Source organism: Microtus oregoni, unplaced genomic scaffold, assembly GCF_018167655.1.
Source record: "Microtus oregoni isolate MIOR12 unplaced genomic scaffold, Mior012 000092F_001, whole genome shotgun sequence".
Taxonomy (NCBI): domain Eukaryota; kingdom Metazoa; phylum Chordata; class Mammalia; order Rodentia; family Cricetidae; genus Microtus; species Microtus oregoni.
Window position 1 is genome coordinate 152,894 of NW_024544602.1, and position 14,860 is coordinate 167,753.

Consider the following 14,860-nt stretch of genomic DNA (forward strand, 5'->3'; position numbering starts at 1 on the left):
CCGCCTGTCTCTGCCTCCCCAGTGCTGGGATTAAAGGCGTGCACCACCACCGCCCGGCACCTTTTTGTCTTTTCCACATTTTCCACCATCTTGAATACCTTTGTTGAATACCTCATATACCTTGTCAGTTTCGAAAGTGAGCCTGCAAGGAAAAATTTGAGTTATCTCCCTTTCTCCTTCATCCCCACGCACAGCACTGAGGTTTGGCGCGCTTACAGGCTGCCTGTCTGTAGAAGTTCCTGACTCTCCTCCTGACTTCTCTGAAAAGCAAATGGAAGCAGCAGCAGCACACAGAGCACCCCTGGGGAAATATATCCGGGGAAAGCACAGCACTTTGGCTGCTCAGGGGCCGGCCCTTAAGTGGGTTCATTGCTTTTGCTTGTAGGTGGTTTCCCTCTAGGCTCTCATTCTATCTAAAAATTCTGTTTGGCCCTTTGAAATCTGTTCTGTTTCTTCTAAAATTGTTATTCCACCTAGCCTGCAGAGGCCATGTTCACTGCGCAGTCAAAAACAAGAACAAGAGACTCAATGCCAAAGTTAAAAGCGCACCAAACACGCCTAGACATTATTTATTATATGTCACAAACCTACAGACCCCTCAGTAAACCCTCCTTGGGGCCCGGCCCCAGCAATTTAAAGCTGAAGACCTGGGGTGCAGGTGGCAGGGATGGGGCTAAGTGGGGACTGGCTCTGAAACTGGGGTAGTCCCCAAAGGGAAAACTGTGTGGGAGGGACAGAGGTCAGGGCTGACCTGGCTTCTGAGTAGGAGGGCTCAATAAAAAAAATCCCATAAACAAATGAGGAGTACAATATACTTTTGCTACCCTTCCTCCAGGCCTCTGCTTTTTGGGGGAGACTTTTTCCCTGGGCTAGGAAACAGTCTGGATATGCCCTTTCTTTACCATTTTCTGTAAGTTGGAGAGAAGTAGTATTAGGGTAGTATTCTGGGGTGCCTAGACTGGGTCCACACTAATTTCTATCATCTCCCCAAAGTCCCTTAAGGCAGAAAAGGCAAGATCTCCCCGAGGGGTGAGGATCTAAATCTTACTCTTAATCTAGGTCTAGAAAGTCAAAACCACAAGATTTAAAATCTGTTCCCTCCCCAAGAACAAGGTCGGCATAGAGCTGTCATAGGTCAGGTCCCAGGTTGGTCCTAGGTTAAGGCAGGGAGTTTAGGAACCGTTCCTCCCTGCTGAATGGAATGCTTGCATGGGATGGTGCTAAGGGTCAGGGCTGAGACTGGGGCCTGTACAGGGAAATTCTCCATACCTGAAATACCTGTGCTGGGCCTTTCCTACAGAAAAGGGGCGCCTGTCAGGGGAACAGGCTGGAACATACCCTTACTTTGGTTCCTTCCCAGAGCAGGGCAGGGGGCAAAAGGAAGAGATAAGGTTGAACCCTCTAGGGGTGGGACACCATCATTTTTATTTTTCTTTCTCCAGTACCAGGAAAAGCTGGCCTGGCAATCCCCAGAGAAGGAATGGAGTAGGATCCTGGCATCTCCTTTCCTTGGGAGACCTGTTTATAAGGGTCCCTAGTGGCCAGGGGCACAACCTTATCCTGGCAGGAGTAGGGCCGGGGAATGGCTGTGATTCTCAGATGAACTGAGCTTTCACAGCGCTTTCCTGCCATCTCCCTCAAAAATACCTGTGCAGGGTGGTTCCTTTGGAAAAGGGGCAAGGCCTCACCTGATTCCTCCCCCTTGCCTATTACAGGGGTGGGGCCTGATTGCAACTCCTCTTCCCCCAGATTTCCTGGACCGGGCAGTCTCACAGGAGGGTAGGGGAAAGGGTCTTATCCAGGCTTGTCCTCCTTCCTTGGGTGGGGAAGTCCAAGGGGAGGAGTAAGGCCTCATCAGGACTCCTCTTCCATACTGAAGCTGCTGCGACGGCTGCTGGCCTTGGACACAGCCGGGGATACTGAAGAAAGTAGGGGGTCAGAGGCAGCACGCAGTGGGGACAGGGCACCCCCTGACAATCCTCCCACGACCCCCTCCTCCTCCATCAGAATGTCCTCTAGCCCTAGGTGGAAGGGGTCTCCCAGGTCCCCCAAGTGGTCGCTGGGAAAGTGCAGGTCCAGAAGGGCATCCGAGGGTGGTGCTGGAGGCTGCTGCTGAGGCGCACTCTGGACAGGTCCCCCTGACACATGAAATGTGGTTGTGCTCGGTCTGCTCTCCTCCTCAACGTCCAGCTGCTCTGCCTTGAGGCTGTCGGAGACGGAGCTAGTGGCTAGGGAGAGCAGTCCTGGGGTCGGAGGCACTGGCAGACCATGGATCTGGGCCTGCAGTTCTAGCTCCTGCAAAAAGGAGGGAGTGGGTGCAAAATAAGATGGGGTTCAAAGTCCCTCATGGATAGAGGAGTGTACTCATGAAAAGGGCAGGCTACTAGGTTCCAATGCAGCCTCTGAACTCCAGAGTCCCAATCTGTACAATGGTACAATGGCACGTTATTCCACAGGGCTGTTTCTGTGAATTAAATGTGTTAGAGGGCATACAGCGCTTGTTACAGTACATAAGATATATGCCATGCGCATTAGCAAATATTCATTGCTACTAGTTTTTAATTATTTAGAAAATCTCTCTTTCCTTTTTTTCCCCCAAACAGGGTCTCACTATGTAGTTCTGGTTGTCCTGAAACTTACTATGTAGACCAGGTTGGCATTGGAATCACAGAAATCTGCTTCCTTGGTATTAAATGTGTGCCACCATGCTCAGCTGAGAATCTCCCTATTTACTTATTGAACTCGCTCTGTAGACCAGGCTGGCCTCGAACTCAGAGATCTGCCTGCCTCTGCCTCCCAAGTGCTGGGATTAAAGGTGTGTGCCACCACTACCTAGTCAGATTTATGGGTGGTTAGCCGGCATGTATATGCATCATGTGTATAGTGCTTGTGGAAGCCAGAAGAGGGCATCAGATTCCTTGGAACTGGAGTTACAAATTGTTGTGAGCCACCATTAATAATTTTTTTTTTTTAAATCAAGGTCTCACTATACAGCCCTGACCCTTGATCTCACAGATCCACTGGTTTCTGATCTTGAATGGTACAGCATTAAAGGTGTGGCCTACCATTCTAGGTATCCTTATTAGTCTTGTTAATGGTGTTCTAATTACCTATTATTTCCATATCATTTGAATTGAGCTGCCCAAAGGGAAAACTTGCCCGTTCTTTCTCTGCCTCCACCTGCTGGAAGTTCCAGCCACCCTCACCCTTTTCTCCCCTCCCCCAAACCTGAATGCGAAGCTGCAAGCTTCGGTTGGCTTGCTCCAAGGATCGCTGCCGGCTCTCCAGGTCTTTGGAGCGCTGCTGTTCCTTCTGTAATTTGCGGATGTAGTCCACAGATGCCTTTAGGATGGTGCCCTTATTCCAGCGCATCTCCCTGTGGGGCCCAAGAGGGAGGAAAGACCGAGTGCTGCATATGAAGTCTCTTAGGGGACTGTACCAGGAAGATGGAGTATCTGAGCACATCACAACTTGAGGTAAACCAAACGGTTAGAATGCTTACAAAAACCCCTCTGCTTGCAATCTTCCACTGGTGGTCATTATACCCTAAAACCTGAAAGCCCTCTGTACCATGACCCCTTCCTTCCTCCTTTCCTCCACTATAGCCGAGGTTGGCCTCTTAGTGTTCACATGGGAAACGACTCTCATCTCAGACCCTGTACTTGGATACAACCTTCACCCGGAGCACTCTCTGTCCACCATGTGGCCCCCTTAATCTTGTCCATCCCTGCTCTTGGCGCTAGGGAAGAACACGGGGCCTTCCACACAGTAGGCAAGCACCGTGCTTAGCTATACACACAGCTCCATGTTCAGGCTCTCTACTCAAGCGTTTGTCAGCTGAGGCCTGCTCAGTCCTATGCTCCTCACACCCTGCTTCGCCTTCCCAACATTCGCCCATCCTCCTTTGGTTGTTTTTAAAAACTTTTACTGAGATATATTTACTTTATGCGTATGGGTGTTTTGCCTGCATGTGTGTGTGTGCTCCAATAGTGCCTGCCTGTGGCCCACGGAGGCCGGAAAAGGGTATCGGAACTAGAGTCATGGACACCATCTGGGTGCTGGGAATCAAACCCAGGTCTTCTGGAAAAGTAGCCAATACTCTTAACTGCTGAGTCATCTCTTCAAACCCCACTGTGTTCTTCCTGTTGTTTTGAGGCTGACCTCAATCTGTAGATCCCCCTGCCTCGGACTGCCGAGTGTTGGGATGACAGGCCCTGTCCCCTTCTGTTCATTACAACATGTGTCATAAATTCTACTTGTCTTTTCTGTTTTTGGTTTTATAAGACAGGGTTCTCTGTAGCCCTGGCTGTCCTGGGACTCGCTCTGTACACCAGGCTGGCCTCAAACCCAGAGATCCACCTGCCTCTGCCTTCTGAGTGCTGGAATTAATGGCGGGCGCCCGGCAGGGTTGTACTTAACTGTCTACATGCTCCAACTAGAGTATCAGATCCAAGAGGACAAGGGTCTTCTCCTTTGTGCCCTCTGGTATGCTCAGAGCCTAGCAAACTACCTGCTACAAAGCAAAGGCCCAGTAACTAAATCCTGAGTAAGCAAAAAAAAAAAAGTACTGAATGACTGGAACACTTGTGTTCAACAGGGTGCAGATAGGACAAACTGACATGCCTGTTTGCAATCTGAGGGGCTACAGTCCCTCAGCTAAGGCAGAGAGCTCTTTCCAGGGGAGGTATTGTTTTTTTGATGCAGAGTCTCACTCTGTAGACCAGGATAGTCTAGAACTTATTATGTAGTCCAGGCTGGCCATCAACTCATGGCAATATTCCTGCCCCAGCTTCCCCAGTGCTGGAATTACAGGTATGAGCCTCAGCATCTGGTTTAGAGAACTTTTGTCTGGGCAAGACTACATGGCAGACACCAAGGAACAACTTTCCTGGTCCAGGGTGCTTGTTCCACCTCCCATTGGCCTGGGGTCCCCAGCCCAGACTCACGGATCATTGGACTTGGGGATGAGGGTGCCCAGCTCTTTGATCCTATCGTTAATGTTGAATCGCCTGCGTCGTTCAACTTTCAAGAGAGGGGGAGAAAAAGAAAGAGTAGGAAAGAGTCATCAATGGGTAAAGGAAAGAGAGGAACAGGGGTGCTGGGAGGCTCCCCATGGAAGGTGGCCCTTGAAGCAAGGAGCACGGCAGGGCTGAGTGGCAGGTGGGCAAATGCGCCTGCTCTGGGGCTTACTTAGGTTGTGATTGTCTTTCTTCTGTCGCTCCTTCAAAAGGGCCTTTGCCTCGGTTTCTGGAAGAGAGTGAGGGTGGATATCAGGGCTTCTGGATACAGGAAGCAGAGTCCCTGAAGATGCAGAGGTAGGGGCTAGTGGGAGAGGGACAGAAGGTGTGACTTTTTTTAGAGATAGGGGTCTTGCTTTGTTGTCCAGGCTGGCCTTGAACACCTGACCTAAGCCATTCTCCTTCTCAGTCTCCAAATTAGCAGCAACTAGAGTTTGGCACAGAGCCAGACTTGGAGGGATTTTTTAAAAAGTAGATTTATTTTTATTTTCTGTGTATGGGTGCTTTGCCTTCACACATGAGTGATACCACATGCATGCCTGGGACCCAAAGATGTCAGAAGAGGGCTCTGAATCCACTGGAACTGAGTCACAGATAGTTATGAGCAGTCATGGGAATCAAACCCAGGTCCACTGCAAGAGCAGGCAGTGCTCTTAACTGACCCGCTGACCCTGACGTCAACAATGATGATGATGATGAATGACAACTTTAACAACTTCAATTTCTTCTTCTAATTCTTCTCCTCCTCTTCTTCCTTCTTTTCTTTTTCTTCTTTCTTCTTTTCCTCCTCTGTCTCAATATATAGCTCATAGTGGCCTTAAACCTTCCACGTGCTGGGACCATGATCATGCACCACCACACCTGTTGACTGCTTTCAAAGATGTCTTGAGCCAGGCATACTATAGGTGCCTATAATCCCAGCATTGTGAAGGAGAGACAGGAAGATCGCTCCAAGTTCAATGCCAGCCTGGGCTATATAGGGAGTTCCAGAACTGGGCATTTGGGCATAGCTCTGTAATTTCAGCACTCAGGAGGCTGAGGCAAAAGGGCTGTTGGAAATCTGAGGTCAGCCTAGGCTACAGAGTGAAACTGTGTCTCAAAAAAATAAACAAAATGCCTCTCTTTGCTAGTTTTTTTTTTTAATAAAAGCATGGTGGCACAGGCCTTCTGTTGCACCCAATAGGAAGTCAGAGAAAATGGGGTGAAAGTAGGACCAAGAGTCACATGAGGGGAAAAAAAAGCGGGGGGCAGTTGGCTTTGTTTCTCTCCTCTGTGGTACTTCGGATGGAACCTAAGGTCTTCAGATACTAAGCTACCCTCCGAACCCCAGCCTCAACCTGTTTCTGAAAAGCTCAAACCCTCTCCCTAGAGTCAGGTCTAGCTCCAGACCTGGCAGTGACAGGGTTTGACTCAAGGGACAGGGTGGGGTATAGGGCCAAGACCCTAGCACTTACCAGAGATCTCCCGTTTGATATTAGGCAGCTCGGCTGGACAAGAGTTGCTGACAGTGATGGCCGGCGTGGCCACTCCTTGGCTGCTGTACACATCAAGCAGATTCCCTGACACAGGCAGCTGCGGACACCAAAGGCACAGCACAGCCTCCTCAAACTCGGGCTCCTGACCCTCACATATTAAAAGCCAGAGCCCTCTAATGCAAGGATCGGGGATTCCAGGGGATCCCTTTTCCTTCAGGGAAGTGTTACATGGTACTTAACAGCAGGAACAGAACCAGGTGAACTTACTCTGGTTTGTATGGGTTGGGGTCCACCCACTCAGCCCCTCAAATGCCTCAGTGGTCTTTCTGAAGCCCTTCTCCAAAACAACTCTCGGGCTGGCTCTGAGAAGAAAAATGCTGGAAAATCCCAGCTCTCAGGTCTGTCAGTTCTGGTCTGACATTCCAGGCCGTTAGCTGCTTCCAGCACAGCATTCCAAGCCAGCATTCTTGGAACACTCCAACTCAAGTCTTTTCAGACCTTGGTAAATTATCATGGCAACATGCCACCCAGAATCTGGCTTTCTGGAGAGTTCCAGCTGAATCTCCAGCTTTAAGTGTGATCACTACTTTAAAAACCATAAGCTCCTACTGGTCCACCCCCACATTCTGATACCTCAGGTGGTCTAGTCTATTTCACAGCTAGTGCAGCTTTTATACCAGCCTAGTTTTTGCCTCTCTCTCTTATACTATGCTAGATACAGTCTGGTGCAACGCACTCGTATAGAAGTGGATCCAGCCCTAGCCCTTGGTCAGCTGTCACATACTGACACCCCTTTGAGGCTTTCAGATCTGCCTCCTAACCTCTAGCTGTGTCCGAAACAGTGAGAAGTTAGGATAAAAAGTAGAACTTTGTGTGTGTGTGGTACTGAGGACAGAACCTAGGACTTCATCACAGGCTAGGCAAGCACTCCTCCACTCGGCTGCATCCCCAGACCCAGAGCATTATCATTTCTAATAAGGTGCTAGGCTCCTGGTAAGTTGGGAAAAGCCATGAGATTAACTTGTCAAGGCATGCTCTAGAATCAGATTGTTATAATGGTAGCTCTCTTGCTCTGGAAAGTTTTATCCATTTACAAGGACCCAGCCTCTTGGCCCAACTCATCACAAGGGACTTGGTACACTCCAAATAGTAGTACAATGTCCAAACACTTGTTATAACCCAAGCCTTTGGTTCCGATTACTACATGGTAGTACCGGAATCCCTTGGGACACTCAAACTGCTACATGATTCCCACTTCTTGGTACTCAGCCCAAGTGCCCAGGTAATAGTATGTCTATAAACTCTCCATACTGTATGTCTAAATCTACCAGGGCCACCTCTCCATGAAGTCCAACAAAGGCCCAAGGGCAGTGGTGGGTCTAAGCCCCATTCTCAATATAAGGCCTCTCTCTCAATCTTAGAATAATGCATGGCAAGGGTCACTCATATACACACAGCCAGTGCGGGTGTGGTCTTAGTGACAGAAGAATGCCACAGTTGTCAGACCACCTCCCTTTGTAGGGCCTCACCGTGCTGGGGAGCTGCAGCCCTGCAGTGCCTCCGGGAAGATAGCTGAGCATCTCATCGTTGTAACTGGACTCTAGGCTGATGATCTCATCAATGACATCATCAATCTGGGGAAGAAGTAAATACTGTACAGGGTTAGAAGAACTGGGAGGGGAGGCTGGGGGTGGCAGTAGCTTAATGGTAGAGTGCTGGCCTGGCGTGTGCAAGGCCCTGGGTTCTGTTCCCAACACCCAGCATTCACACACACACACACCACCACCACCACCACCACCACCAACAACAACAACAAAACAACTGGACAAAGGGCATAAGGCAAGGTTACCGACAGACTCTTACCTCCTTCTCTGAGCTGGACCCAATGGTGAGCAGTGCCATGGGGCTGTTAGGAGCACTGCCTGTAGGGCCAGTGGCATGGGCAGTTTCAGGGGCAGGAAGTGCCTGGGCACTGGTAGGCCCTGGTGGTGGAGTGAGGGCCTGGGAAGCCAGCTTGGGCCCAAGTGTGGTAGACAAGTACTGTTTCACCTGCTGCCGGCGAGCTTGCTGCAGATGGTAGCGGGTGGGGTTCTCCAGGTGGGTCTGAACCTGTGAAATAAAAGAGAGGGAAGGCGAGGAGGCACAAAAGAGAAATAACTGAGCCCCAGCCTGACCCCATAACTCAACGAATTTTAGGCTCATGTGGGCCTAAGACTGGAGAACATCTCAAAAATATTAGTGAATCTGCCAAGACCCTAAACTTCTTTTCCCAGAAATCCTTGAAAACATCCATCTCCCCAAGTTAATAAGTTCTCTCAAGTTTCTAGTTCACGCTGTCAGAGTCCTCAGAGTTCCCTGCTAAGGGATACCACCCAATAGAAGAGAGACTCTCCCACACATGGCTTTCCTACATATCCTCACGAGTCCAGAAGAAAACCTAAGAGATCATCAGCACACTGGCACAAGGGCTGATCACTTAGAAACTATCATGACCTGTCCTTAGAACCACATGGACGCTGTCCAAAAGTCACCTGGACCCCAGGCCACCCCTTAGCTCCTAGGACCGCTTCTCAGTCACTAACTCCCAGAGCTTCTGAATCTGTCCTTACCTTGAGCACCTCCCTGGGCACCTGAGCAGGGGGTGGACGACCCAATGTGTGGCCACCAGCGGACACACCAATCACAGAGATGGCTGGGGAGGCAGGTGCAAAATTGGGGAAGGGAGCAGCTGCTGCCTGTTCCCGCCGCTCACGCCTCTCCTGCTCCTGGGCCTGGGCCCGCATCAGCTGCTGCCGCAGCAAGACCCGAGATGAAGATGATGATGACATGGCAGGGGTCCTGGAGCCCCCTGCAGAAGACGATGCAGACAGTGTAGCTGGGGTGGTTGCTGTGGCCTGCAGTGATATTGGGAGGCTGCGGAATGGGAAATATGGGGTCACAGGTAAGCTAGAAGTCTCTTTTCAAGCCTAAGGGTCAGTCTGTGCTGGACTAGATCGAGAAACGGTCTTGTTCTGTGTTCCCAGACTACAATGTGTGGGTAGGAAACATAGGTACCAGGCCTGGATGTGGGCCTCAGGAGACGCTGGAACCAGACAAAGCTCCATCACTCAGAGGTCACAGTCTGATCATTTGTTTCAGGGGAAATAAGACTGTGGTCTTCAGTCTTAATGGTGAAACCTCAGTTGGAGCAGGTTCACAGAGTAAGTGCAGAAGTTGGGCTCTAAGAAAAGGAGTATCTTGGGAGGCAGAGGCAGGTGGATCTCTGTGAGTTCGAGGCCAGCCTAGTCTGGTCTACAGCCAGGACAGCTAGGGCTACACAGAAAAAATCCTGTTTTTTTTTTAAAAAAAAGTTTCACCCGGCAGTGGTGGTGCACGCCTTTAATCCCAGCACTAGGAAGGCAGAGGCAGGTGGATCTCTGTGACTTCGAGGCCAGCCTGGTCTACAAAGTGAGTTCCAGGACAGCCAGGACTACTATAATAGAGAAACCCTGTCTCGAAAAACAAACAAACAAAACAACTGGGGGCTGGAGAGATGGCTCAGTGGTTAAGAGCACTGGATGCTCATTTAAAGGACCCAGGTTCAATTCCCAGCACCCACATGGCAGCTCACAATTGTCTGTAACTTCAGTTACAGGAGGCCTAACATCCTCACATAGATATATATGCAGGCAACATATCAGTGCACAAAAAAAATAAAAATAAAATCATTAAAAAAAAGTTTTAGTTTGAGCACTTGGGAGACAGAGGCAGCAGAATCTCTGTGAGTTCGAGGCCAGCCTGGTCTACAGAGCTAGTTCCAGGACAGGCTCCAAAGCCACAGAGAAACCCTGTCTCGAAAAACCAAAAAAAAAAAAAAAAAAAAAGAATAGGAGTTTCTCTTACTAAAAGGTGGTGAGCTCACGTGGATCTGAAGCTGGAGTGAAGTGGGAACACGAGAGTTGCTAAGCCTCATCTGGAGCTCCTAGAAGTGGGCAGTAGGCTCCAGGGCCCCAAACTCCACTTCCTCCCTGCCCAGGCAGGGTTCTGCTGCCAGGAGCCAGTTAGTTTTGAAAATCTCAGAGGTTTCACAATCCTCTCTTCCTGCCCCTCTTCCAGGTCCCCTCCCCTCTCTAAGCGCCCAGGCCGATGACTCAGCACATTTGGTCTTCCACCCACTAGCTTGGAAGCTCCAGGGCTGGGGGTGGTGGGCTTGCCAGGTGTGCAGAGGGCTGAACAGGGGCTGCACGGTCCTACTCCCTGGAGGGCGGGAGCTTAGGAAGGCCACGCCCATCCACACAGCCAGGCCTGCGAGAATTCCGAGTAGGGAAAACAAGGTAGGGCAGGGTGAGGGCAGCTGCGCCAGAGGCGTGCTGGCTTGCCCACCTGCTCTCCACCTTCGGGCCTCCAATCCCACCACAGGGAAAATACAGGCTGCTGAGAAGGGGAGAATGGGTTGGGTGGGCTCAGAGGGCCCTTGGCCTTCAAGTAGGGACGGGGACGGGGGAAGGGTCAGTTAAGCCAGGCCTACCTGGAGCGGAGGGGTAGGGGCTGGCTTTTGAGCTCGTAGAAGCTGTCTGGGTCAAGGATGTTTTCTAATTCGATGTCAGCAACAATCCCGGATTCCGGAAGCAAAGAATTGAAGCTGAGGGTGGAGGGAAGGAAGGAGCGGTGGTCAGTGACTGCTGGGAGCTCTGATGCCCTCCCCTCCCCAGACCCTGAGGCGGGCGGGCTCCCACACACAAGTCCCATATCCTTTCCCTCTTCCCACTCCTACTGCTACCCACAGGCCCTTAAGGGTCAGAACAATAAGAAAGCTTGGATCCCAACTCGCTCGCTCCAACAACCACAACCTGGGTTTAAGAGGGGGAATCAAGAGGACTTTGGGAATGACAATTCACTTGGTAGAAGGACTCCAGGCTTTGCATTCAGAGTTCTCCCAGCCCCCACACCCCCTACTGTTTTGCCGACAGCTGAATGTGAACCCAAGTCTGTATACAGGCACACAGAGCAAGTATGGGCACCCCTCAGGCTGTGAGTCCATTGTAACACAAACTGAATGCATCACAAAGAGCACTGGGCTCCCTCATTTACTTTGCCGCAGGAGCTACCACTCTGCAAAGGAATTCCAGCCTCAGCCAGAGTTCATAGGCTGCTGATACCCATCCAAATATAAGAACTGAATGAGGAAAGGCTCCCCTCACTCCGCAGGCGAGCATCTTCAAAGAGCGAGTCTGAGTGCAGGATCCGCCTGGCCACAGGAGCATCATTCTTAGCTAAGAAGAAACTGCCCTGTCTCCTCCTACTTTTTAGATAGATCAAAACACACACCCGTTTTCAGTATCAACAATCCACTGCCACACAAAACAAACCTTATCTCAGATGAAGGAAGGAGGCTGAGGTCAGCCTAGACTATATGGGGAGGCTTCCTCTCAAATTATAAAGAAAAAGACACAGGAGCTGGAGTTTGCTTAGCATATAAGAGCCCTGGCTTCCACTCACAGCACAACATTGCTCCTATTTAACTGTGCCCAGCACTGTGACGGTCTCGGCTGTTAGAAGGAATCGAAGATGGTTCTGCTCAGGCCTCCCTGCTGGGTATAAAGAGGACCCTAGTGTCCAGGCCCAAGACACATAGAGGGTGAATATGTATCCTTGTTGGAAGTGTACAGCCCAGTGGTACAGCACTTGCCCAAGTGTGGGGCTCTCGGTTACACCCACCGCATCCCCAAATAATATTCACCCTTGAGTTTAGTCAAGTTTGGAATCCTGAAAGATTGTGACTTCGGTTGGTAAGAAGTCTCTCCCCTGTCTACCAATGGTTTTCTTCCCCTCCTTGCCCACAGATGGGGCTCTAAAACCACCCAGGAAGTTGGGAAGAGGAAGCCGGGAGAGTAGCTGAGTTCAGCACAACCCCGGGCAGAAATGTGGCGGCCCCCTCCCACACTCCCACACCACTGCACATAAATTGGGGAAAAATGGGGACTGGAGAGGGCAAGGTTGTGGCCAAGGAAGAGCTGGAGTTTTCAAAGCAAGGCTGATGGAAGAGGATGAGAAGAGGAGAGACGGAGGACCCACCCAGCCAGGGATGGTGCAATCGGTACTCACTCCAGCTCTAGAGACTGATTCAAGATTACACCCGGGAACTGAGAGACAGGCTGGGAGGGCGAAATAAAAGGAAGAGGGGGTGTGTGGGTAGGGAGTGGGCAGGGCTGGCTGAGAGGCTAGGGTGAGTGGCAGCAGAAACAAGACCCTCCTCTGGGTTCCCAAATAAGGTTTGCGGCCTCCCCCACTCCTATGGCTAAGAGTGAACTATCTATCCCGTCTGCCGGGCGCCCCGCATTTCAGCTCACACTCAAGACGCAAGAGGGGCTTCCACTAACCCGGCATTTCTAGACAGACTCCACGGACGGGGAGGGGGGCGCAGAAGGAAAAGGACGGGCCCATCAAGTTGCTCCGCTCGATTATTCTCTCTCTCACACACAACACACACACAGAGACACACCCGGCGTATCTGAGACTGCCCCCTAACCCCCCTCCACATTTGTTATCCCCCAAACACAGCGCCGGCGGCTACCGGCAGTCACTAAGTGCCCCAAACAGCACCTCTGCCTCCCAGGATCCTTTCTCCCACACTAAAGGAAAAAGATTACAGGATTTCCTTAAAATCGGTGCCTCGCCTAACAGTGCGCCCTCCAATTCATCCCTCTGCGACCGACTCAACAATTCCAAATTCAGCTTCTAACCAGTTTCCCAAGTTCAGCTACCTTGGACCAGTTTCTGTATACTCCACAATGTGCCCCGCTAGACCCGGGGAAGAGCCCCCCAAATCTGACCCTGCCCTCCTCAGCAGACTCACTACTCTTTTAAGCCTTAGTCTAAGTGGGTCGGTACTAGATTTCTGAGGTGCCCACCCAAGATGGGCACTCCGACGTCCTTCAAGCCTAGGCCAAGAGTCTCCAATCCCAGTCCGGGGCCCCCCAATGTTCTGAGGTGAGTACCCAGGGAACCTCAGTTGTCACTCCCGGCCCCAGGTGGCCCCGCACCTGAGCAGCTGGGCCGAGTCGGTTGGCCTGCGCTCTTCCAAAAGCACGAACACGGCTCGAGGGCCCTCCGCGCTGGCCTCTACGCCGTCCCGAGCTGACTCGGCTGCATGAGACATGACGCCCGGCCCCGGGCGAGCCCTGCCAGGCCGGTTGGGCCTTGGCCCGGTCCCCCTAACAAAATAAGAGTCCCCCTCCCCCCCGCTCGCCACTGCCTCCTCCGTTAAGCCGTGGAGCTAGCTCTGCGCGGGCGGGCGGCGTCGGGAAGATGGGATGGGCCGTGAGTCATCACCCGCCCTGAACGGACCGACACCCCCCAATCTAACCCCGAACGACCGCTCGCCTCCCCCTCGTCCTCTTCCCCCTCCTCCCTGGACTGGGGAAACTCCCCAGGAAGTGACCGCACGGGGCATGGAAGTCTAGTAGGGCCATACCTCCTGAGCAAGGCAGCCAATTGCTACCAGAAGATTCGAGAGTCCGCCTTAAACCACGACTTCGAGGCGTAGGGAACACCGGGTTTGCACCGCCCTTCGGAGAAGGGAGCCCTTAGGCCACGCCCTCGGCGGCGGAAGCAAATAGGCGAAAAGAGATTTGGTCGAGCCACGCCTTCCTTTCTGCGTAGCTTCCTGAGCCACACCCCTCTTCTCAAATGATCCCCACGTTCCTTACACCCCCCATCCCCAACCCCCATCCCCAGCAAGCTATTCAACTGAGTCTTGGGTTTTCTGCGCCTGCGTGGAAAGTCTGCAAGCCAAGCTTTTAGCGGAACCGCGCGCCGGCTCTCTTAGCCCAGGGTCATCCCAGACCGCGCTCCAACCTTTTTGTACCTGTGTCTTCTTAAGCCACCATATAACCAAGGCAGGAGCAACAACATTCCTTGAAGATAGTGCTGAAACCATTCCCTTTCGGTGCCCGCGATCCCGCCACGGAACTGGTCTTCCTGAGAGAGCTCTGCCTGTTTTGTTATCTAAAGTGTTTATTGTACTATGATCATTGTATTACGCAATAGATGGTTAATGAATCTTTTGACAGATGGATGAATGAATGGACGGATGTTAATTAGATCTAGTTTCCAGTGAATGACTTCTGCTCCACTCTGTGCCTACACTTTCCTACTCAGTCAGTTGGGGGTCACAATGTCTGTTGGCAGACTTATGAGGATTAGAGAGAAATAATGTGAAAAGGCTAGCCCGCTGTTTTACATAAAATAAGTTCCCCAAAATTAGTTGATTTGCTCACTTGTTCACTTATCCAGCATTTAGGAGATGCCTGTGTGTAGCAGATAAATGCAGGGTGGCATGGACACAGGGGTCCCATCCATAACCTTCAGTTACACAAAACAAGCCCA

The 14,860-nt window shown here is 51.3% G+C and overlaps 1 protein-coding gene across 4 annotated transcripts; it reads right to left on the reverse strand.

Annotated features, from left to right (window-relative positions):
- Positions 1 to 532: 532 nt before the first annotated feature.
- Positions 533 to 14,462, reverse strand: LOC121442603 (transcription factor E3). Of its 4 annotated transcripts, none has more exons than XM_041644208.1 (10): positions 14,340 to 14,462; positions 11,001 to 11,114; positions 9,103 to 9,406; positions 8,357 to 8,602; positions 8,023 to 8,127; positions 6,473 to 6,590; positions 5,191 to 5,247; positions 4,947 to 5,022; positions 3,229 to 3,376; positions 533 to 2,295 (listed from the first exon to the last, which is right to left on the reverse strand). In XM_041644208.1, exons 1-10 carry the CDS (start codon positions 14,384 to 14,386, stop codon positions 1,855 to 1,857), a joined length of 1,656 nt encoding a protein of 551 aa, XP_041500142.1. In that variant the 5' UTR covers positions 14,387 to 14,462; the 3' UTR covers positions 533 to 1,854. The 4 variants fall into 4 exon arrangements, with proteins under 4 accessions (XP_041500142.1, XP_041500143.1, XP_041500141.1 ...); XM_041644209.1 differs by lacking the exon at positions 14,340 to 14,462 and adding an exon at positions 13,947 to 14,028; XM_041644207.1 differs by lacking the exon at positions 14,340 to 14,462 and adding an exon at positions 13,516 to 13,892.
- Positions 14,463 to 14,860: the final 398 nt, after the last annotated feature.

What these genes read in the sequence shown, in the direction of transcription:
- LOC121442603 (XM_041644207.1), bottom strand. Translation starts at nt 13,631, where the DNA reads ATGTCTCATGCAGCCGAGTCAGCTCGGGACGGCGTAGAGGCCAGCGCG. An exon ending in CCCCTACCCCTCCGCTCCAG is followed by an intron (nt 9,407 to 11,000) that starts GTAGGCCTGGCT and finishes CCCATTCCGCAG; the next exon opens with CCTCCCAATATCACTGCAGG. An exon ending in GAAAGACAATCACAACCTAA is followed by an intron (nt 5,023 to 5,190) that starts GTAAGCCCCAGA and finishes CTCTCTTGAAAG; the next exon opens with TTGAACGACGCAGGCGATTC.